The sequence below is a fragment of the Aptenodytes patagonicus genome, chromosome 1, assembly GCF_965638725.1.
Source record: "Aptenodytes patagonicus chromosome 1, bAptPat1.pri.cur, whole genome shotgun sequence".
NCBI classification, from domain to species: Eukaryota; Metazoa; Chordata; class Aves; order Sphenisciformes; family Spheniscidae; genus Aptenodytes; species Aptenodytes patagonicus.
In genome coordinates this window covers 1,514,795-1,539,735 of record NC_134949.1, presented here as the reverse complement: position 1 = coordinate 1,539,735, position 24,941 = coordinate 1,514,795, and the positions used below count along the sequence as shown (strand labels likewise).

General features: G+C 44.9%; 1 protein-coding gene across 1 annotated transcript in view; it reads left to right on the top strand.

Annotated features, from left to right (window-relative positions):
- EXOC4 (exocyst complex component 4) overlaps positions 1 to 24,941 on the top strand; it is a 423,725-nt gene that overhangs the window by 369,947 nt on the left and 28,837 nt on the right. Inside the window, exons 15-17 of the mRNA XM_076346465.1 lie at positions 15,621 to 15,762; positions 18,530 to 18,708; positions 20,369 to 20,528. Of these exons, the coding sequence (XP_076202580.1) occupies positions 15,621 to 15,762; positions 18,530 to 18,708; positions 20,369 to 20,528 (481 nt within the window). The remainder of the gene's footprint in view (positions 1 to 15,620; positions 15,763 to 18,529; positions 18,709 to 20,368; positions 20,529 to 24,941) is intronic.

The following is a 24,941-nucleotide window of genomic DNA, read 5'->3' as shown; positions in this document are numbered from 1 at the left end:
TCTCATGGAGCTCACATAAAACAGGATTGTCTTTCTCTTCTAGATGGCTTATTGGAAGTAAAGTTTTTGCATGTGTACCATGTGTCCACGTATGTTTATAGATCAGTAGATACTCTTGCGTCCACCCAAAGGTTTGCTCAGTGTATCCATGTTCGCTTTCGGTGTGTGCTTTCTCTTTCTTGTCCTTAATGAAGAATAATACCATTTTAGCACCTTAACAGTTTTATCTAGAAAAACAGGACTCGGGCAGTAGTCTCAAGAAAGACACCTCCTCTCCTGCCATTACATTCTCCACACACACAAAAAAATCTCTTTAGAAATGGATCCTGAGGCTCAATATTTAGGCAAAGTAGGGAGGTGCATCAAAGACTCCCCCCGAGAGGAAGCATTGGGTCAGGAGGGTATTGAAATCAAGACAGAAATGGAAAAAAACTCCGAGTGTTTTTATTGTGGGCTGTTTGTTGGCTTTATGTAGCACCCCAGGTCCTGGATTCATGCAGTTGGGTGAGGATCTTCCTGTATTTGAAAACCACACACATACACGCACACTTACCCTTTTCCTTGGAGAAAAGCTTCAAAAGCGTGAAGGACTCAAAACACTGTTTTTTAAAACCAGACCCAAACCAATGATTTCTTTGACAGTTGTCAAAGCTCTTGACTTTCAATACCAGCTCCTCCCTGTCTCCTAGTGTCCCTTGGAAGTTGGCACTGGAGCAAAGATTCCTCAAAAAGCAAAGATTCAAAGTCTTTGCCACAAACCTGGCTTCAAATAGACGTCAGACTGACCCTGTTTCTGCAGTGGCAGAAACTAGAAGGTGAACTCTCAATAACTGAGGAAAAATATGAGTACATATTTGGAATTAACCTCTGCAGCTCAACCCTGCCTACTTATGGGGGAAGCACCCCAGTGTTAGAGGTGGTGCATGGAAGACCTTCTCCGAGGGCTCACTCCATCGCTGGGACTGCCGTGCCCTTGAGGACATCTTAACCCTGCTGCTGTCAGCAAAGCTGTACCCGCAGCAGAACAAACAGGATGAAGCCGTTTCTCCTCTACCTGCTCGTCACTCCACAGACGTGAATTGCAGTTGCTCACTGGCAGAGCTGGGTCTCCACTCCGGTGATTTGCGTTAGACACGGAGCTAATTACTGTGTTTGGTTAAGCCAGCTGCATGCACGTTTGATGAGAAATGTGGAAACACCACGCTCCCTTTCCAAAGGAGGGGTTTGCACAGACCGTTGGGAGAATGTGGCTTTCCAGCTCTCCCTCCTCATTTCACACGAGCCGTATTCGGGGGGGGGGGGGGCAGAAAGACCCAGCTCCAGGCAGGGCGCTGCCTGCCCCCTCCGACCGTGGCCTGCCTGCCCCCACCTCTGCCATCAGTCCCACCGTGACAGCCATAAGCAGGGTGTTTAAGTGGTGTTGATACTCAAAGTGATGCAGATGCCAATATGCAGATTGGGAGACAAATCCCTCTTGTTCTTCCCAAGGAAGTCCTTTCCCATTGGATTCTTATCTCTTTTTTTTTTTTCCCCCCCACCCGTCCAAGCAATTGAAATTGTACCTTGCACCATTGTCGTGGTTTAATCTCAGTCGGCAACTAAGCACCACGCAGCCGCTCGCTCACTCCCCCCCACCCGGTGGGATGGGGGAGAGAATTGGAAGAGCACAAGTGAGAAAAAGTCGTGGGTTGAGATAAAAACAGTTTAATAATTGAAATAATATGATAATAATAATAATAATAATAATAGTAATAATAATAATACACAAAGCAAGTGATGCACAGTACAATTGCTCACCACCTGCTGACCGATGCCCAGCCAGTCCCCAAGCAGCGATGGCTGCCCCCCGGCCAGCTTTCCCAGTTTATGTACTGAGCATGACGTCCCATGGTATGGAATGTCCCTTTGGCCAGTTGGGGTCAGCTGTCCTGGCTGTGCCCCCTCCCAGCTCCTTGTGCACCCCCAGCCTGCTCAGTCAGTAGAGCATGGGGAGCTGAAAAGTCCTTGGCTAGTGTAAGCATTACCTAGCAACAACTAAAACATCAGTGCCTTATCAACATTGTTCTCATCCTAAATCCAAAACACTGTACCAGCTACTAGAAAGGAAATTAACTCGATCCCTGCCGAAACCAGGACAACCATACAAAAAGCCAGCGTGGAGTTTGTTCCTGTCACAGGCTTTATCCGGGAATGCAACCATTTTCCTGTAGCACTCTTCATTCCCACTGCCACATTGCACTGTAACCCTGTGGTTTCCAAATTAGAGGCCGCAGTCTCGCGTGGGGTTGTGAACCAGAGGGATTTAATTGCAGAAACGCTGAGAAGTAAAATCACAATGAGGACACCAACAATAAAGCTTAGGAGTCGTTGGCTCCACCTGTTTGTGTTGCAGAAAGAGCACAGCTCTTCCCTGGCAGCTGGGTCTGGTTAGGAATGCTGTCAGGATGCAGTTTGGTCTGTTAGTGTGTTTTTGAGGTGTTATAAAATGAGGAGATTTATTTAGGGGCATTGCAGGGTGTGCAAGGACAGAGTTTGGCCCTTCTGAAGTATCTAAAAGGGCATTCAGCCTCTTAACTTCTTCATCCAGCATGCTTCCAAAGCAGGTTATTTTCTCCCGTTCAGGGGTGCTGTCACCCCAAAATCAAAAGGCAACGTGTGGAAGACACCTTCACCGCTTCTTCTGCAGAGGGGCAGCTCTTCACCCTCCAGACTTGCAGCATTTCAGGTGAGCAACGACTTCATTCAAAAGCAGGAGGGAGAAAAAAAGGTTTGTGCTACAGCTTTTTACCAAATACTGCAGCTAACTGTCACTAGCTCTCTGTTATTAATGATAATGCTGAGCATTTGCATCGCGTTTTCCAGCCATAGATCTCAAAATACTTTGAAAAGGTTAGTGAAGGCCATTACAGGATCAAGACTATCTTGGACCACTTTGCACCCGGAGGGTCAGCCTCCCCTTTTGCCTGGCTCTGTATGCCTCCTCGTACTGAAATAGGCTTTGATGGCTAATAGAAAGCATCCTGCAACACTCGAGAAAGTGATGCCTTTTAAAATTGATGGCGGAGCCCCTTTATACCACTCTGCCAGAGTAAAGGAGCTACAATTTACAGTCACTTGAAGGCCCCTTTCTGCTGACAGAGTGGTGTAAAGGGGTCTCAGTACAAATGAAAATCAGGCCCGATGCGGTGGTAAAATTGATGCCTTTCATTTCGTAGTCAGGCCACACAGCGGTGGTGAACTCAGACGGGTCTTTGTGTTTAACCCCGGTGTTTCTAATGAACTGAATTCAGCTCTTAAATGGGGCTATATTTCTCTCAAGTTGGAGCTTATTTTTTTTCTGTCACTGAACTTGTAACATGTCTTGCGGTATTGATTGCTCACGGGGAACTTTTTTGTAGAGATCTATTAATAGAGAACCTTATTTAAAAGCCAGATTAAAGATGATCAACACATGCCTGACCTCGTGCAGGAGAAGGCCTTAGTGAATGCTGTTGCTTTATTATTGCAACAAAAGTAAATTTATTTCTAAAGCAGAAAAAGCTGCAAATTTCTAACAAATGCAAAACATCTGCCATTAACTTAAGAAGATAAATCTTGAGTGCTTGTATTATTTGAGGAATATCTGTTGCTTCAATATAACTTAGGCTAAATGACAGCTTTCCATTTTAGCTTCTTAAGCAGTCTCATTTTCCAATACTTTCTTTTTTTCTGTTCCACTAACTGAACAGTTGGTGCTCTTCTGCAAATGCTCAAAACGTGATCAGATCACCTGCTCAGGTGCTCTGAACCTTCATAATGCAATCATCCGTAATGTCTTTTTCCATCTCATAGCTCTGCACGCATTGTCCGAATGGAGATCCGGTGTCCTGGGGTGATCCCCTTCCACCTCTGCCTTGCAGCCTGTTTGATCAGGATCATGTTAACTCACTTTGTGTCTACGGGGTGTTTTACAGATAAACGCAAGTTCACCCTGTCCGTGCCCTGAGCTGACCACAAGTTACCTGAATGTGGGTAGTCCTGAAATAAGCTCAAGGTGTGAAGCCCTGCACCTGGGTAGAGTGTATTAATTTGGCCTGGGAACGGCTGGTTCAAAATGGTGTTGGACGTCTTCATTCAGATCTGGTTGGTTCAGAGGAGAACCAGAGGAAGCCAAAAGGAAAAGGTCTTCTTGGGCGTCTTATCTGCATCGCCGTGGCTCATATCCACACAGGTGCCTCTTGTCAGTCCCACAGCTCAGCCTGTTCCTGTGCTGACATCTCTGGGATGCTGCAGAGATGACCAATGTCGTCTCCTTGCTGCTACAAACCCCACCATTGTCCACAGTGTGCTTGGGGCTGGTATTTAATCAAGAAATGAGATACCTGCCTTGAGGCATGGGTTTCCCCAGGTGGGACTCCCCTTAAGCAAGGACAGGGGAGCTTTGCCGTCCTCAGCCACAGTAAAATGTGGATCTGTGAAGTCCAAACCAAACCATCTGTGATCACCTGCTAATTAATCGCCATTTGTAGTTGTAATAGAAGCTACAAAATGTACTTACACTTACGTAAAGCTGCTACAAACAGGTTGGAGACTCCTAGCTAATATTTAGACCTTGGGTTCAGCAGATACATCGTGTCACCTGGAGTTACTCCATCCTGAATGGTAAAAGCCTAATGGGGGAACCAGTGTCAGAGTGCAGAGGCCTTTCAGAAGACATTTGGAGAGGAAATGTTAAGCATCCATCGGTATCCTGACTTAGACCATTTATGAGCCTTTTATCAATGACTCCAAGAGCCATCAGCAACACTATGAAGGTGTTTTCTCCCAAAGAGCCTCCAGATTGAATGGATTGACTTTACTGAAAGAGTGGTTAAACATTGGAACAGGCTGCCCAGGGAAGTGGTGGAGTCCCCATCCCTGGAGGTATTTAAAAGTTGAGTAGATGAGGCACTTAGGGACATGGTTTAGTGGGTGGTGGTGTTGGGTTGACGGTTGGACTCGATGATCTTAGAGGTCTTTTCCAACCTCAATGATTCTATGATTCTATTCTATGATTCTATGACTTAACATATCAAAATGGGATTATTTTTTTCCCCTCTAAGTGCCAATTCAGCAAAATTGTCTTGGATCCGAAAGCAAAGCTGTGTCTGTTGGTCTCTTAACACCAACTGAAGCTGACCAAGAGCTGAGCAGAGCAATTCAGGCAGTAGACAAGAGTCCAGCTGGTACCATCTTAGCTGAGTTGGCTTTTGGAGGACTAAAACCATGGAAAATTTATTTGGGGCAGCAAAGTGTTAAGACTAACCGTCAAGACCAGCAGGGAACTGCTGACCTCGTGAAGACAAAATGGCTGTTTTGGTAAACCTGAGCATTAAGAGATTCTTTTGGTTTGTTTTATAACTTTGGTGATAAAGTTTCATAGCTTAAATATGTGTCTGCTTTGCTGGATCTCAGGGAATGAAACCACACAGTCATCAGTCAACTAAAAGCTCTTGTTTTCTTGTCAAAGTGATCTCCTAATGCCTTTCAGTGCCTTTTTTCCCTTGAATGTCTGCAGTGAAGCTGTTCTTATGGATTAGTGGTTGCAGCTTTCCCCAGCCTCAATGCTTTACATCAAATATTTAATGGTTAGAAAATGAGACGTTGTTTTTCTGACCTGGATGCTCACCATTTATGGTTCTTTATCTCGCACAATAGGCACACCACCGTGATGCAGTCCCGTTATTGATCTGGTGCCATGGGGTCAGCACTTAGCTTACCGTCATGATTACGCTAATTACTCTTGTTCCATCTTTCTTTCCTCCCACCCACCAGCCTTAAACGCAGGGGATTGTCATGTAAATAAGTGACCTAATTAGCAGTGCTTTCAAACCATTTTACAATGAGGATCCCTCATGAGTAATACCAGCAAATCAAGGTTTTTATGGAAATAACTCCAAAGAGCCTGCTGTCCACTCCAGTTGGTTCAATGCATTAGGATCTGTTTATCTCTTCTGAAGAAAATGACTCACTGGTGTCAAAGATTAATAGCAGCAAGTCCACCTGCTTCTCCTTGGCTTGTTAGAGGTGACAGTTTACTATAGTGTGGAAGGGGCAAAATCATTTTCAAAACTAGGTGACCGGACTCAAAAGTGTGGTCGATCGTTGACGTCACCAGTGAGTCACTTTGCCACGGTGCGTGGGCCATAGGATCATTCTGATCTAACCAGCATTTATATTCGTATGGGACTTGGGGCAAATGACTCTTAAATAAGCAGGAATTGTGGAGAAGTCAGACTATGAGTCTGAGCAGCTGATGCAAAATGTAACTAATGTTCCTGCTGACGTTAAGGTCATCTTTGTGCTTGTCTCTTTTCCTGTGAGTGGATTCTGTGTGTTTCCGATTCTTGAAGCCTACGTTTGAAAACCCTTTGTAGTTCCCATGGATATTCATATTCACACCTTCCTCTATATCCTCCTGGACAAGACTCAGTCATTCTTGTTTGTCTTCCAGCACAGACCTCCCTGCTGCTCCTCCTCTCGCTTTGCAAACCAATCTATTAAAAACAAACAGCCCCCAAAACACTTCTATCTATAATTGTCAACAGTCAAAAAAAGGATCCTTAAGCTATCTACTTAACTGTATTTATTTTCACTTCACTTTCTTCACCTTGTCCCTGCTTCTTGCAAAGAAGAGCAGTTTTGCTCTTGGGCATCAGGACACCGATTGACTTCAGGACTTCTGTTCCTTGCTCTTCCAGTGAGTCCAATAGACTGGGAGGTTTAAGGTCCTTTTAGAAATACATCCCTCTCAGGACATCTTCTACCCAGAGGAATTTTGCAATGATGTTTTGAGGGCATTTATTGGCAAGGTGCGGCTCAATATCATGGAGGACACTGAGGAAAGAAAGGAAAAAGTTAAATTTATGCTTGTGTTTGCAAGGAAAGTTATGTGGAATCTCAGATGGTTTGGAGCGTCACCCCCTTTGCTGGCCCAGTTGACCAGTCCCTTAACAAAACATCTTGATCCCTCAGTTTTTAGTTCAAGGCTCAGTTGTGCTGCTTTGTAAGTGTCCTAATACCAATCACTGATTTTTCTTTTCTAGTTCTGAGGAAGCCTTATGTGCAGGTTGGCAGCTCTTTATAAGGTTTGGGGTTTTTTTTTATATTAGTCCAAGTGCATGGCCACAGCTCATCTTCCTTATTCTTTTAGCTGCCAAAAAAAGAATCGTTTCAATTCATGTAGGACACATCCTACCAGCGGTGTGGAGAATATTCCATGAAGTCGGTGCATAAATGTCTGTTGTTCCCCTCTGCCTCGATTCACACGATGTGAATTTTTCTGTAATTTTCACAAATGCCCAGCGTTCCTGCCCGATGCTCGCCAGTGAGTTAACGGCAGAGCCGGCATGATCTGAGTCAGATACCATTGAAATATCATCAATTTGATGTTACGAACATTATGTTTATTCTGAATGCTGTGAAGCATTCTTTATTAACAGTTGAGCTAAAATCATCTCCATCAGCTCTAAGGACATGGCGCCTTGTACGAAGCAGCTGGCCTTGGGGTTTTCTGTTTTCCTTCCACTCATTTTTGCTCGCTCATTCACAAATGTTGACAATTTTTAAAAGGTCTTCTCTGCCTATTGAAACCAGTGACAAATGGGTGAAGTTGTTAGTTTGAGGGTGAATTTTTGGCTCTGTGTTGGTTGATGGAAGTGTGTCTGTTGACTTGACTGGAGCTGTGATTTTGCCCTGTCTGTAATGAAAATGAGGTGAAGCACGTGGCTGGTTTTGGCTAACCAAGCACAGAGAAGGGTGGGAAACACCGAACAGGCAAAAAATACTTTCCAGAACTCAAAAGCAGATGAATGGGTTTTTACTAAGTTTTCTAAATCAAGTCACTTTTTGCCCTGCCCCGATAGCTCGGAGACACCTTTTTTCCCCCCCGATAATCCCTTTCCCGAGGCTGCATATTTGCAGAAAGTAACGGAAAACAAACCACTTTTAGAGGAGTTACTGCCTTTTTAAAAGTGCTAATTTCCTTGTGAAATTTATGCCTGCCAGCAGAGGCAGACGAGGAGCTCCGCAGGCAGCTCTAACGAGACAATTCATTAACTAGCGAGTGTACACACACCATAAAAAACATTAATTCACAAAATGAAAAACTAATAGAGTGTTTAGCCTGTTCTTTATCACCGGTGACAGTCTGTGCTCTCCTCATCATTAGTGTTTACTGAACTGATGGGGACTGCAGCCCAGCCTGCTTATCACCGCTCATCGCAAATGAGGTCGCGATGCTTTTTTCCAGCACGGCTGCCTTGTCCCCTCTCCCGCACTTGAATTTTAACGTGGAGTGAAGGGCTGAGAGCCATGGAAGGAAGCTCTCAATGCCAGCCTTCAGTTTTGCCTTGCTTTTCACAAGTTTTGGGCACAAGTTCTCCTTCCTTCTCAATCCTCGTCAGAACCTCAAGGAGATTTGCAAGGGAAAATCCCTTCCTTAAGTATCTTCCCCTACGGTCCTGGTTGCCTTTACTAGAGACCAGGATTCATTAGTAGGAACTTGCTATGAGTAATATTAATGAGAAGCTCTCCCTGAGCTTGCTTTCTCTTTACTTCTGCTTGTCCTTTAAGTGTTGGCATAACTTTGCCCCTTCAGCACCAGTGAGTGGTTTTGCCATTGATCCCAGTAAAAGGTGAGCCGGACCAGCGCTGAGTATTTAGATAATTCCATCCTCCCATCTCTTGTTTGAAAGGTTGCGACCTCTCAAAGTCTGTCCTTTCTTGGTATTTGTTTTGTTTTAACAAGAATCCCTGTTCTCAGCTGTGCGCTCAGCCCACATGCGCGTGGTAAATGTTCTCCATATCTCAGAGCTTTGCAGGGGTCAGGATCAAGGAGGAGGGTTGCGGCCATTGCATGGGAGACTCGGTGCTTGGCTTAGGTAGGCACTGACTGTCGTCACCTCTGCTCATCGGCTCCCACGCTTGTCTGTAGAAACAAGCGTCTGCAGAGACAAGCTCGTCTTGGGAGTCAAGAGTTAATCTTACCCATCGTTGTGGAAGTGAAGGTCAGAGCACTGATGTGCAGAGCCACCATCCTTGCCAGCTGCATGGGCTAGGGAGCTGCCTTTGGGTTTGAATCCTATGTGAAGAAGACAGCTGACATCAAAAATCAAAGTGTTAGATGCCAGATACGTTGGAGTTTGGACTAGATGACCTTTAAAGGTCCCTTCCAACCCAAACCATTCTATGATTCTATGATCTTGGAAGTCTTGAGAGATGTCATTGCTCTTATTGATTTTCTTCTCCATATTTAAAATCTAGAAATAGAACAATTTAGGTAAAAAGGAGCAATGCAGCGATATCTGCATAAATATTTTAAGTATCCTGACATATATGAGGCCTAAAGGTTCACACTTCTGAAAAGGAAGGGGGAGGATGTCAAACCCAAAATCTAGCTTTGGTTCCTGAATTTCTGTAGCTCTGAAATGAACCTCGTGAACTTTGGGAGAATCAAAATCCAGCTCCAGATTTTATGGCTCCTTCCAGTCCTTTTCTATAAAGCTGCAGCTCTGAGATACCCAAACAGACCAATTTAGAGGTAGGCAGTCAGTGATCTATGCCTTAGAGCTTCAAATAATACTCCTGCAGCCAGAAACTGGTCCAAGTGGCCATATGGGTTGCGTATAGTAGTTGTTGTTCATTATTTCTCGAGCACCACAGGTGTTCAGAGCACTTTGCAAGAAGATAAAAAGAGAAGGTCCCTGCTCCTCGGAGGGTTTACACTCTAAATTAGATCGAGATGGCATCTCGAGAGCGATAAGAGATCAAAGTGGGAGGAAAGATGTGTAACCACGAAAAGAAAAGCGGCTTGGGAGCAGGGTCCTGGTATTTATTCCCACAGAGAGAAAACCATTTGAGTTGATTTGCTTTGTCTGGTTCTCTTTGGTTATTTAGACTTTTTAATCTCCAGCAAGTTCTAACATATCTCCTAGCTCCTGTGGCCGAACGCAGCCATCTCCATACAGCTACGTGGAGGCGATGCCCCGTGCCTCTTGTGTCACCTTTCGGTGGGGCTGCGGGCATCTCGGCGACGTTCATGTCACCCCGCAAAGCCCTTGCTCACCAGCATCACCACAGCAGCAGCTTTCCTTTACTCGGCTCTGGCCCAGGTTGACAGACCGTGGCTTATCAGAAAAAGAGGTGTTTTTTTAATGGTGACATTTAAAAAAATACTAGTTTCCTCCTGCTGTTTGGCTTCAGAATGTTACCGTAAGTCGGCAGATGAAAAACTCTCTAAGACTCAATTTGGAGTTTTAGAAAGCAGGCATTCTTTATTATGGCGCCGGGTGCTAGGTGGAATTTCCACAAATCAAGCACACCCCATGCCGATTTCACCGTTACATTTATACACAAAAACTGCAAGGTAGTACACTCCCAGTTACAATGATTGGTTAGTGATTTGCATATAATTATAATATCGGTTATGTCATTCTCTTCTGTTACTACGCTTGCTCAGGGGAAGGGTCTTCACCCGAGCAAGGGTCTTCTTGACCTGTGGGTGTGTTTTTTAGTATTATAATGAAGGCAGTTCACTTCAGGACACCTTAAAAGTAGGTTTTGTTGCCAAGTTGGCCAGCTAGATATCTACCTTGCCAGGCTGTCAAATAACTCGTCCTATACACAACAGAACCTCGGGGCTCTGGTTATGGTCTAGAGGGTCCAGAGAATAGGGACTTCAAGCAACACAGCCTCGGATAACAAGTAGCACAGCAACCCATACATAACGCTAACATAGAGGCTAACTTCTTGAAATCAAGATGTTATTATAGTTGATTATTTCACAACCAAACACAAAATATAGAAAGATTCAGTAAAACTTAAGATAATCTTCAACAAGAAGACAGAAGTCTCCTGGCATATGTCTTCCTTCAGAAATCTCACTGAAATTAGTCCTTGATGTTGCATCTAATGTTCACATTGTACTGCCGTACTTTATCTCCTCTTAAAAAAACCCACATAATCATGTATCTAATTCTTCCCAACCTCACCCAGTGCTTTTTCCTTTAAATAACCAGATATTCTTCTTTCTCGTTGGTGTTAGAGGAGCGGTTTTGTCTCCCAATGGCATCATGACCTCGTGATGCTAAAAGCTGTAGGAACAGGAGATGCGGAGAGCTCAGAGTCAGCTTGAATGGCAGCGATGGATAAAAACACATTATCCAGGTTTTACACGCTGGGAACTAAAGCATAGAAAGATAAAGCGGTGCATGAGATCCCCAGAAAAGTCTCCAGCAGAGAGACGAGTTAACCCTGAGTCTCTAAAGGCGTAGTCCAGCACGTAACCCATAACAAATTTCCTTTTCCATGTGTGTATTTGCAATTATTTTAGAGCTTCCTTTTCTGAAGATGAAGGGAGGAAGAAATTAAAATTTAAAAAGCTGTGAACTGGTCCCTAATGTTACCTGTAGGGCACAGCAAGCATTTCATACTGCATCTCTTTTCCAAATAAGAGGTTTTCTTTCCCCAACAGAGTTGTAAAATTTCTCTGCGAGCCTTTCCCCTTTCTCCTGTAAAGCAAATTCGTGTAGTGCTGTGTAAAGCCTGAGCATGTTAGAGGTTTATTTCTCAGGTTCAGGTTGCACCGGCCCTGAGGCAGAGCCTGTAACCTTAGACTGATTTTTCTCCTTGCGCTATTAAATCATTCAAATCTGTTAGCAGTCACTCTGCTCAATCAGGGAGCGGGCAGGACGCGCTATTGTAGACCTTGATTGGTTACAGAGGTTTGTTTATGGGCAACACCACAGGTTTTTTTTAATATTCCAGAGGTCTGGTAATTTACATCCATCGATTTACAAGGCACAATCTGTCAAGAGGCACCAGCGTAGCATTGAATTACAAAATGATGGAAATCATTGGTGACAACGAGTGTGTTAAGTTTATTTTTCTCAGGTTTGCTGGAATGAAATGTTCTTTGGAGTGAGATATCTTGGCTGTGCTTACAGCAAGCTAGAAGAAATCCCAAACAAAACCGTAACTGTTATCCGGCATCACGGGAAGATCACTTAAGACAAATGAAATTCATCTGTTTAGGCTGCAAGATGATAAGGGCCAATGGAGCAAGGCGTTGGCCACTGCTTACCCAACCGTTGGGTATTTTGTTGGCCAGGAGGGCTCATGTTCAGCTTGGTGTAAATGGGTTATGAAGGAGGAGAAGGGGAAGAAGAAGTGGATGGCTGCTGATCTGCTGTTTCGCTTTTCCAGCATTTCAGTTGGAGATATCTCCCTCTTTAAGCAGAGAGCGCAGAGTGTGCTCTGGTGGGTTGAATGTCCATGCAATGCAGGGTCACACTTTGCCCAAAGAACTGGCCAACTCCTTTAGGCTCTGATTATTTTTTGCTGCTGCAGCTCCTTCTGTGGGTTCATGTTGCCAAGGATGATGGAGTAAAACTGTCTTGAGTGAGACTTAAAGAAATGGGATTTTCTTGTTGACTGTGAGATGGTCCTTTCTGGATGCCCAAAGAAGGAGAAAAGAAACTTGATGGCCTCTGAAAGGCTTCCTTTGATCTCGAAAAGCAAAAGCACATTTCAGTGTCCTCATCGTGCATGGGAGCAATCGGTATGCATCCCCCAAACCAGCACCTGACCCCCCTCCCCGCCATGAGGGCTCTGAACACGCAGAAGGACTTCAGTGCTCTGGCTTTAAATAAGGAGCAGATTGTCCCAGTCTCCCTTCTCCTCTTATCTCCACTGACAAATATAATTACAGCTTCACTTAAATTGCTGTAAATGAATTCTGGAGAGTAGAAAAATTGTGCGTGTATCTCTCCACTGCAGAAATTAGCTGACTCTTGCGTTTCGGATGATGGGTCCATCCATCTTCACCGCTTGCAGGGAGGCATCGCTGGAGCGAGCTGGCACGATCAAACCAGAGGCTGCAGCCCTGCACTGCTAAAGAGAGATGATTCTTGCAGTGAATCCATCTCCAGGAGTGAGGCTGATAGAAGCTTCTCAAAATGTAGGGATTTTTGACTAAAAATAGATGGGTTTTCCCCCACAATAAAGGTGAGGTTTCCTGCTTTCTACTGTGACCAAATAAGCACCCCTAGACCTGATCCTGAGCCAGAAGTCCTGCCACCCTCCAGGGAAACAAATGTCACTTGGAGGTCTCACAGCCGAAAGGTGGGTGGCAGCTGGACAAACAGCTCTTCCAAAGCGCCTTCCGAGAGTCATCTCTTAACACCGTTATCTGGAAATTAGAGGCTGTGTAAATAAGCCCATCACCCCCTCCCTGACAATTTCATTTTCTTTGTGGGAGAGACCTCAGTGAGCAGGGAGAGGCTTGGAGAAGTGTCGGCGTGTGCTAAGGAGGGGACGTCCTTGTTATTCCCATTCACCCTGGGTGGCTTGTCGCTCTCATTTCCCTCTTTATTTCTCTTTTACACTCCAGGCCAGTTAATGATTTTCAGCAGTATTTGCCAGGCCATGAATTTCTCTACCATGTTCCTTGGTGAAAAAAAAAAAAACTTCATAAATATTGCTGTGACTGCAGGAGTTGCTGAAGGAGGCTACTTCCAGGAGCCGTGTTTTACATGGCTTCATCCGTGCACGCTTTTCTCTGTTGTAATTCACAGTACATTTAGATGCACAATTAGGCGCTTTGCTGTGTGCAATCTTTTCCGTTTGCTTTGCCGCGCTCCTTTAATTGTACAGTTCTGTCTTGTATGTTTACCTCTGTTTCAGTTTGTTTTGCACAAAATAGATTGGGGCTTTTTATCTCCTCCTTTTGTTTTTTTTTTCTTTTCAGACTAGATCTGAAGGTGTATTTAATTTTAGGAGCAAATCCAAAGCTCGGCGTAGGTTCCTCTTTCAAAGGAGGTCTTTGGCTGTACAAACAGCGGCAAGTGACATTTACTTAATCAGTCTCCATCAAAATGAAAGTTTATTGTTGACAGTTCCTTGGTGATGTACAAATCCTTTCTGTGCAGAGTTGCGTTGGTGTCTGGCTAAGTGATTTATCGTGTAACGAACGGTAGTGCAAGAAAAGAGAGAAGGAGGTGTTTCTTAAAGCCAGCAGATAGCATACCTCCATTATTCAGGTTAATCACAGAACAACTATGAGCTGACAATGTGAAGCAACCATGAAAAGAAGCAGATATGGCAGAGCAAAAGAGTATTCCCGGGGGAGACAGGAAAGCTGTAGTCCCGTTGTGGCACCAGGTACAGCTCAAACACAGCACACAGCTCTGGTTACCCGTGTTCAAGACAAAGTAAATGAAACCAGAAGGGGTGCAGAGAGTTGCTTTTGTCAAGCATTGGAACAGGCTGCCCAGGGAAGTGGTGGAGTCCCCATCCCTGGAGGTATTTAAAAGACGTGTAGATGTGGCGCCTACGGACATGGTTTAGTGGTGAACTTGGCAGCGTTAGGTTTACGGTTGGACTCGATGATCTTAAGGATCTTTTCCAACTTAAATGATTCTATGATTCTGTGAAGAGGGATGGCAGGGATAGAGAACTCCATAAGGCAAAGAATAATGTCGGCATATGAAGAACCAAATACAAAACATCAGTGAATAAGTTTAGGCTGGAAACTAGATTCCAAACCTTAACTTCGCTGTTAGAGAAGTGCTGTTTTGAAGGAGCCAGCAAGGGTAGAAATCTGAACAACTTTAATATGGCACACAGGTTTATGCTCAAGGCCATGGGACACAGGGCTTGTGGGGACTGGATCCAGGAGATCCCTTGCAATCCCATTATTTAAATCAAGTGGAAGTTGTCTAAGCGGGGCTGCCTGATTTCAAACATTGCTAATCACCCTGCGCAGGGAGTCACTTCTAAAGTGCTGCTTGAACGAGGACTTGAACTCAGATATTTGGGATACGCTTTCTCTAATTGGGGTGGAATATATGATAACAGTGTGTTACTCTTGTTAGTGAAGCTACTTCCTTAGCTCGAGTGGCAGCGATTTGTGTCACAGGGGAGAAGGTTCAGGATTCAGGCACTGTGATAAAATATAAGGGATGAAGGCTGTAGAGTTATAGCTGCATTGACACCTCTCCAAGAGAGACGATGCTCTCGTGGTTGGGATAAACTCAAGGTGGTTTTTTAAAGAGGTCTCAGTGGGAGGGAAACAGTTGGTCCATGACCAACTCATACCTGTTGCCTGCTTTTTAATTGCTTTACTGCCTAAGAGCTGTGTTTTATTAACAAGAATAAAGCAAGCCTCCCAGATGCCTCTGAAGGGATGGGGGCAGGCAAAGACTCATCTGAGATTACATGGGAAAGTCTATGGTGACCAAAAAGGACCATCTTTCCTGTTGGTGCCGTGCTTTGGCTCCTGGGCAGCTCTTTTCTCACTCCGAGCAGAGCAAGATAAACGTTCCTCGATTCTGCAGGTACAGAAATACTCGTCGCAGAGCAGTATCTTCCCAAGCAAATGTATTCTGGTGGTTGATTAAACCCCTCAGGTTCACTTTGGAGTTTAATCAATTGCAGAAGCAGTTTGTTGCTTCATACGCTCCCAAATTACAGATGTTACTGCTCAGCCAAAAGTGGGAGAGAACACACATCTTTAGGATGGAAGCAGACAAGATGCTGTGGTTGCTAAAGCTGAGCGGTATTGATGAAGTATGTCACAAATGTATACTATCTTCTCTTGCTAGCCATGTCTCCTGGCCAGGACAGCCATGCCAGTATGGAACACCTTCCTGCATCCGAACAGATCCTGCAAACCCTGAGTGAGCTGGCCAGGTCTTTTCAAGAGATGGCTGACCGCTGCCTGCTGGTTCTGCATTTGGAAGTCAGGTAAAAGCCCTGAATTCGGGTATTGTGGGTGAGCTCGGGAGGCTATAGGTTAAGATTGTGTCCAGAGTACATATTATGGCACCTGAGACAGATATACTTGCCTGCTGTAGCATCAAAGGTCAGTCCAGACATGCCAGAGCCCATCACCATGGATGGCCAAATGTGGGATGGAGGCAGGATACCAAAAGTGGAATTTCTTGGGGAGGTCTGTGTCTTATGCGTCAGAGACTAGGAAAAATGGGTTTTCAGGGGCTTTGTCCTTAGAAAATTGCACAATGATGTTTTAATAGTCTAACAGGTGTCTGCACATTTATTAGCCACTGTGCTTTGGAGCTTTTCGTACTAGTTTTTCAAATAGTAACAGAAACTGGGAAACCAGCTGGATTTTTTTGAAGGGATGGATAATTTTATGATATCTCTGACTTCACATGCAAAGATCAAAGGCAGCAAATCCCTTTCTTCAGGCTGCCAGCTGTCCACTCTGGGGCTGGGAAGACATTTTTCCCTTATGCATCGTATCGGCCAGGTGTATTTTCATTGCTTCCCTTTTCTCTGAAGCATCAGATAGAAGCGGATGTCAGAGACAGGCAATGGGACTTGATGGACCATCAGTTTGTTCTGCCGTGACATATCCTGAGCCATATTGTGGCCTTGTGTACATTGGCAGAGCTCTGGTGAAGTCAGCATGTAGCTTTGAAAAAAAAATACACGTTAGTTATTGTCAGCAGCCCTTCAACCTGCTATCCATCATCTGCTGGCCACGTGATTGCAGGCATCACAGATGAGCTGGGTTTTGAAGGATTTGAGGAAAAGGTTGTTAGGGTATGGAAATGGAGCAGCTTTCCAGCTGCGATGTAATGCGAGGGGATGCCCGAGCTAACCCGGACTCGTGGTATGGGCACCAGCCTAAATGGGTTTCTGGCCTCAGTCCTCTGTGGCTTTCCATCACACTTGGGTTAAGCAGAAATAAGTGCAAATGTAATTCAGGAAAAACTTTCGCTGTCATTTTAGAGCAGACCATTGCCCACCTCCTCTAGTGCTTCTAACAGGAGCCCCAGTTTGATGCTGTAAATACACCAAAGCATGTTACTCTGTGCAACGGGTGGAAAGGGTTGAGAAAAAGAGATGCTGACAACCAGGAAAATCCGCAGCGGGGTGGGAGCTTCCCCATACTCATCACTCTGCATTTGCAACCTCCTGCAGTAACTGAGAAAAATCCCAGTCCCTCTGATAGCTGTTACTAGTGGGTTTCTCTGAGATTCCTACGCCAGCTCCCCGGATCCATGCCATTGCCAAGGTGCATAGCACAAGGTATATTCATTCCCAGAAACGCTGTGCTTTAAACAGGCACTCAGAGCACATTCGTGAAGAGCCTGGGAATTTATCCGGCCTCTTGCTGTTACAGGTACAGTCTAAGAAAACACCAGCAAACAGCAAAGCAGATTTGAGACGACGCAATTATCCCCTTGTGTTTCTCCTCCCTTAGGGCCCCCCATTCGTTCACAGCTCTGCCAGATGCAGGTTGGCACCAGCCCGGCGTTGGCTTCTCCTCCTCCAGTACCGTGCGGGCATGCCCTGAGGACAGTGGTCACTGAGATCCTGCTCCTTGGATTTATATCTGCGTCCTTAATGGAAGGTTGTTCCAAGGAAGTCTGTTGGCGCTCATTAACCATTTCTTTTGTTACAAATAACCATGGAGTTTTACATTACTTAATGTCTGTTACAGTATTTTCCTATAAAAAGCCCTATATAGAATTATATAGGAGCAGGCACTAAAGAGTACAAACAGAAGTTTGTGCTCTTGGAATTGCCCTAAATTGAACTTGCTTGTGATGGCCACCTCAAGGATGTTTTCCAGGAGGACAGGGGACATGAAAGCCAGGACATACCCGTCACAGCTTCTCCCACCCCAACACAAGTCCCCGCTCTTTGGGCCAGTCTGGTGTGAACTTTTCTGTCTCAGCATGCTGATCCTGAGTTATGCTTCGAATGCGGGGGATATTTCACCCAGGCTGTGATTTGGCCGTGTTTCCCTGACAGATGAAATTCAGAAGAACCCAACCAACCCCCTGTCCCCATTGAGTGATGTGGGTGAAACCCAAGAATTACAAAAGTAGAAGGAGTTTTGCCATCGACTTTGCTGGACATAGCACTTTCCTCTATAGGTTCGAGAGAAAGGACTTAATTACAGTTTTTTGCAGAACCCTAATAGGTGATTTGAATGTGCAGAATTTCTCCTTCGATGGAGGGATGATGGTTGGGCACGTTGCCTACAGCCCTACCAGGCACGTGAACAGAAAAGAAGAAGGTTGCAATAGTGTTAAATGCTTGGGAATAGGCACCACCTTGGTCTGCTAATTATCATTTCATGTTCCCTGGCTCGCTCCTTCTGCCAGTTGTAACTGTTATTAGGTCTTTACGGTACGTAGAAGGAGTTCTTATTTGAGCATCAGTATGGAAGTGCTGCTGAACCAGCATGTGTGAAGTTGGAGAACCTGGTGAAAAGGCACTTGGCCATTTTACTGGGATGATGTAGGTCAGATCTGTTAATGAAGGGTCCTCTGTATTCACCTCTCAAGATGGGACAATGACATGTCAAGAGGAGAATGTGTTTAATGCAGACGTAACCACCCATTTCTTAAAATTATTGTTAGTTTTTACTTGCTTGAACACTGGAAGGAAAATAAGAAGGCAACACTTTGCATACCCACCGATATTTTAACGTCAGGGTTGTTGCATTGTAACATCTCTCTCTTCTGTCTCACAGAGTTCATTGCTTCCACTACCTGATCCCACTGGCTAAACAAGGGAACTACGCCATCGTCGCCAACGTGGAGAGTATGGACTATGACCCTCTCGTTGTCCGGCTCAACAAGGACATCAGTGCTATCGAGGAAGCCATGAGCGCCAGCCTGCAGCAGCACAAGTTCCAGTACATCTTCGAAGGTCAGGCGTTTACCATAAGAGTTTGGTTCTTAGGAAATGATTTTCATTCTCATCCCAAAGCTCAGCAGTATTCCTTCTGGGGGTAAGGCAGACTGTGGTACTGTTGCCACCTACAGCAGACTGATAAGTGAGACCCATGCAAACACAGGGCACTCAAAAACCCTGTTGCCTCCATACCATTTCTGAGCGTATCTGGCTGAATAGGAGAAACGGGCCCATGCAGAGCAGGAAAGCAGTAAGTTGATGTACGTGCAGGACAATTCTTCCGCGGGAAGCCATAGGGCATGTATATATATTACAAGCACAGCTCTGTTATGGCGCAGTTCCTACCCGAAGTGTAACCATTCCATTTCTAAAATTAAATTTAGAGAACATTAGCTCTTCTGATGTCTCATCTGTCGTGATTACCTTGGAGAATATAAATCATGTCTTGGTTCATCTCCCCTGTATTTATTTGTGGCGCTGACGCACAGTTCTCTTGCCTGCACGCCAGGATGCGTGTCCTTTTATGTAGTGGTTGTTCAAAGTCAGGAGAAGGTGGGGACTGGAGATGTACCCATTGCCCAATATGATATGTCAGCAGGGATGAAGGCTTTGCCAGCCTGGCTAGCCTTATTTTGGCCATTGCTTACTGGTCCTAGAGAAGGCTTTCAGTGTCTCTGTACTTCCCCCCTGTACCCATGTAGCTACTGATGGAGCATTTTTTAATCAGATGTTTTCTGAGCTGTGTGAATCCGTGGCAAAGTGAGTGATCACCAGCACATTGTAGATCTCCTCTTACAGCTCAGGTCTACTGTGTCTGTTCGAGGAGACAGTGAAACGGCTCCAGAGTGAGCCATGGGGACTGTTCGCATCTCGCTAAGCCATAAGGTTGAAATTCATACACGTGGTCTTCATGAAACGTAGTCACCTCTTAAGCCCAGTTTGGGGATTTACATATACTCTGGGCTGGTTGCCTGTACATGAACATATTTTCTTAATTCAGACTTTTAATCCATGTCTAGTCTTGTACAGACCTGTGTACTGAGTGAATTAGGCTGGGTTTTTTTTCTGTTTGGAATGCGACATGAATGGATGCATCATTTTGGGGGTGGCTGTGACTGTTAACAGCTGGCTATGTCCTTCAGCAGCAGAGGAAAGATGGAGACATCGTTCAGACCCAAGAAACTGTTCAGGACTGATCAGAGAGAGGTTGCGCATCAAGTGCATTGAAATGCAGATCATTTCTGCTCTTGTGGACTGTGAGTTTACCAGGGAAATTTTTCCACCCTTGCTAACAGACTAAAATACTATCATTTTGTAGGAGCAGTCCATTGCTCTGCCCAGACAGAGAGAGGGTCTGAAAGGGACATTATGCAAAGCCTGATTATAAACCTGGAAGTGCCCTGGAAATATCAATGGCTATGATAAAGCAACATTGAGGTTTTGTAGTGTTTGGGGGTGTTTCTGTATTTTTACTGAAGAAGGAAACCTTGAGGAAAGTCCTCCTGAAATGCACAGGGAAGATATTGAGGGCTGTTTCCACATACAGTCCAGTGTATCTCCTGTTCCAGTTCACATGTACCATTTAACAGTGCTGATTCATGGGTTTGATGATGAGTTATTGTCACTAAATGTCTTCCTCCTGTGATTTTATTGGGTTTTTATTTAACTCTTGCAGGTTTGGGCCACCTTATTTCCTGCATTCTTATCAACGGCGCCCACTACTTCAAGCGCATCAGTGAATCTGGCATCAAGAAAATGTGTAGGAACATCTTCATCCTCCAGCAAAACCTGACGAACATCACCATGTCACGTGAGGCTGACCTGGACTTTGCAAGGTGAGCAGAGAGCCCCATGTTGTGTTTGTTACTATTTTGATGTCCACATGTACAGAGGTAGCTCCTTCCAAAAGTTTCACCACTCGTGCGTGCAACTGGATGGATATCAAGTTAAACCCATCGAAGTGTTAATCGTAACGTTCACTTTCCCCCTTGTTGAGCACCGTTCAGAGCAACATGGATCACTTGAGCTCAGCATGAGCTCAAAGTGGAGGTCTCACCAAAGCGTCTGTGCTTGGGGCTTCCTGTTGGTGTGGTTCTCCTAAGACCAAAACCCAGGCAAGGAAAAGCTTCTAGATATAGGTCTTGGGTGGAACTTAAACTGGATGAATCTGGGGCCTGGCTTCATGCCCAGGTAAGTAATACTTTGGTTTGTTGAAGGCTTAAGCTTTTATCAACTCACAGGAACAGTGTGTGTGAACCTCAGGGATGCCACATGCTGTCTCCCTTCAAGTTCTGTTGCTCTTAAAATAGTAGTAATAGCAAAATCAAAACAAAACTGGACATGATAGATCCCCTGCAAGTTTCTCACCAGTCTTGCTTCTTTATTCACTAAAGGGGGGTCATTTGAGGAATAAGCAAACACTAAACGGTGTGTGCTTTGCACATGGACCTAGGATGCTGACTACCAGTAGCTGTATTGGCTGATTCTTTATGGCAGCAGCTGGTTCAGCAACAGGCAGCTGAGCCCAAGAAACAGCCAAAGGAAGTGTCTGGAACTTGCAGGTTAAGGCATGTAGATCAAACGACAGAGTTTTGCATGACACTTGGATATGACCCACCACAAACACTGGAAATAGTTGGTGTCATCATTTGGCCATCGCTCTTGGAGATTGAATTACGAGAGGAGCATGACTCCCTCAGATGAGGGAGAGTAGGTATGACTGAGTGCCTCATTTACTTGGGCTCTCATATGGGGAATGATCTCATTATTGAATTAATTTCTTCATAATAACATTGACATGGAGAAGTTATGAATGCTGAGGCCTGGAGGAGGGGGAGAGAGAAAGATCCATTACTAACTCTCTAAGGAATAGAGTTCCCAAATTCAATCTTTCCTTCTTTAAATGATTTTTTTTCCCTGATCTGTTGAAATGTTAAATAAATTAGCCCAGTTTTTTGGCAGGCAGAACAGAGCTTGAGCATGTGCTGACAGCAACTGGCACCCAAATAATGAAATGCTGACCAAGCGCTGCTGGAGGCTGGCACGGTATGGCTGGCCAGTTTTCTGGAGAGGTCTTTGCGGTAAGGGTTGAATAGCCGTGGAGCTCTGACTCGTAGCGCTGCATAATTTGACGTGCAGTTTGAAGGGAAGGGCAAGGAGGGAACGTGTTCACCCCTCCCGATCTTGCATGATGGGTGATATGCCAGACCAGCGGTTTTCACAACATCGAACACATACCAGCCGTCTTCATATACGAGTTAGGTGGCAAATAGATTTTCTCGTGCGCCATTGGAGCTGCTGGGTACCATCATCGACAGCTGTGGAGCTCGGAAGAGATACCTGAGCTTTCTGCACAGCAGCATCAGCTGCTTTGTGGTACCTGTGATGCAGATTTCTTCCCATAATATAAATTCAACAACATTTCTTTTTAGCTTTCATGACTGCATCGCTTCCCTCTCTCTTTTGGGGCAGATTTCTGTGATCTAGAGAGTATGTTTTATTCTTTTGTTCTTCAGATGACTCCTGAATGCTTATTATCCAGATTCTCCTTTTACATAAACAAGGCGTCTCGTGCATCTAAACCCTGCCCTGCTCACCTGAATTTACAATTACCCGAGCAAGTTCTCACGTTACCCCAGGGACTCCAGTTACCGAGGTCTATTCAAACCATAAAATAAACATAACAGTTCACCCCCAGAAAGCATAAAGTAACATCAATGTAGGATAAAAGTGATTTGTACTTCTGTGATATAGCTCATATAGGAATGTGTAAATGCTTTGCGCAGTAGCTAACTATCAGTTTTGCCTTTTTAAAGATGAGAAACGGAGAGCAAGTGGTTATTTCATGTACGGGAGCAGTGGCAGAGCTGCTGGAGAAATACTCACTCACCTGCTCTTCCTTCCCCCCCTGCACCTCCTGCTAACTGGGGTAAATTCCCTCCCTGCTTCACTTTTCCAGGGAACTGGGTGATCATTACTGAATGGGAGAGAAGATTTCTGAAGCGGGTCTAACCCAGCTTGGGACTCACTGCCCCATCTCTGGTCTTTGCATTCGCCCTTGTGCAAAATAATTCAACATTTACTCCGATTTCTTTAAGGAACTTGATTAGAAGTCATGGGCTCCTTTGATCAGGGAAAGACGTAATAGGGTTTTTAATGTGTTTTTCACACACAGAGAAAAATAGATTTTCTCAGGCAGTTATGGAGCTCTTTGCCCTCCAGGTTGGATCTAAGCCTCATCTGAAGCCAACTGGCTTATCCTTCCCCTAGACAGTCAGTTCGCTGCCCCTGTTGCTCCCTTGCCCTCTTGATATTTCTTTGTCCGTGAGAGTGTGACGCTCAGGGTTGAAGAAGCAATTAGCCGCAATTAACGACCAATATATCAGTCTTCATACGATCACTCTTCATACGTTAAGTTTTAATTCTGGAACAGGTCCTGTGTGGTCCCTTTCTGGAAGTGAATGCATTTCAAGTCTGGTGTGCTCGAGTTTATAGGAAAGACTGGACCATTTGAGAAAGGGCCAAAAGACTTTCAAGATGTCCCTGGGTGTCATGCTTTTGATTTTGGTTTTGGTTTTATTTTTCACCTTTTATATATTCTTCAAGGCTTTCTATGGGCCCCAAAGAGCAATGGGCATTCCCGTTCTTCTCTTAGTCAGTGCCTTAGGCAGTAGAAACCCCAACCAGGGAAGCCGGAGGGGGAAGATCTTTCTCCTCTGAAGCCAGAATCACGTAGAGGATTCACAGCAAAATCTTAACCCATGTAACACTCGCTGGTTTTGGTGAGACTCTTGCTGTTTAAACCACATTTTTCAGAAGATCTGTAACCTGCAGGTGACAACAGCAGGATTTGCTGCTTTGGGAGTAGTACCATGGCAGGGGGAAAATTTGTTTCAAATGAGTTTTGCTTTGAGATTCTCAGTTCAAGGTAGAGCGGGGTAGGGAAACTCTCTGCAGAGCATCACGAGGCAGAGCCAGAGCACGTTTCCATTGAAAAAAATAAATTGCCAAGTTCTGCGAGCTCTAGCAAGGAGTTTCTCCGCTGACAGGAGAATGGGTAAAATAGGCTGGTTCTGGCTGCTGAGGTGTCGCAGAAGGATTTGTAGCATTTGCTAAATTTCCTGCAAATATTAATAGGTTTTTCCCTTATACGTGTGTTCAGTATCTAGGCCAGCAGAAATGCAGTCAGTCATTAGGGCATCCACTACTATATTAAAGGAAAAGCAGTATTTCCTTCCCGTGTATAATACCTAGGCGTATACTGCAAAGTCTGGAACTGAGCCTGACTTCCAAATACCTCCGAATTTTGGAAGTTTCAGACCCAGAATTAGATTTGTGGCATTAGAGGGATAAAATTCAGCTTCAGGTTTGGATTCCAGTTCAGATCTTTTCCCTTGTGCCTTCTTTCCTACTCCCCCTCTATCCCCACCAAAAATTGCACTTGCATGTTTATGCAGAGATTTCATCAGAGGTCATAAGAAAAGGCTAGGTTTCTGCTTCAGACTTATCCTTAAATAAAATATCATTCAACTCTTAGATGTTCATTTTTCATTCTTAAAAAAACTTTTTCAGACATACAGCAGTGATAAAATTGCCCTATTCTTGAAAGTTAATTGAGGTGGTTGCAAGGGGAAGGGAGAGACCAGTGATGAAATGTGAACATTTCATACAACACAGTGTCGTTCTGACCTCTGAGATAAAGGTTTTTGAGTGGTGCTACTCATCGTTACTGGGTCTGAAAGTGTCCTTCATCCCTTAAATGGTTTGCAGCATAGAAAAGCAGAGGTGTCTGTACACCTAAGAGTTAGATCGGAGGTTTCCCTGCTGCTGCCATTCAGGTTAGCAGTTGCTACACCCATCCATCCCGCGGGGACCAGGAATCTCTTTTCCTGCTGCTAAAGAAGGTACCAGGGCCCTTGGCTTTAGCAGATGTGGCACCTACATTGTCACTGCCAGCGGATCCCAGGCACTCCGGAGAAGTCCCCAGTGAGAAGGCATGGGGAGAAGCCATCAGCATGCCGGACGGTTGTTCACAGGTTGGCCATGAATAAGCCCTTGAAATGTAGTTCAGACACCTGTGATCAAATCTATCGGTATACAAGGGCTGCTTGAATTTTTATCGTTCACAAAAGAGAATGACCTTTGCTTCCGCTCCCCGGCAAAATACAGCTGCAGCTGCTGCTCTGACCTTGTTCCTCTGCATCTGGGCTCTGCCGGTGACACCCGTGACGCTATGATGTACATGTACT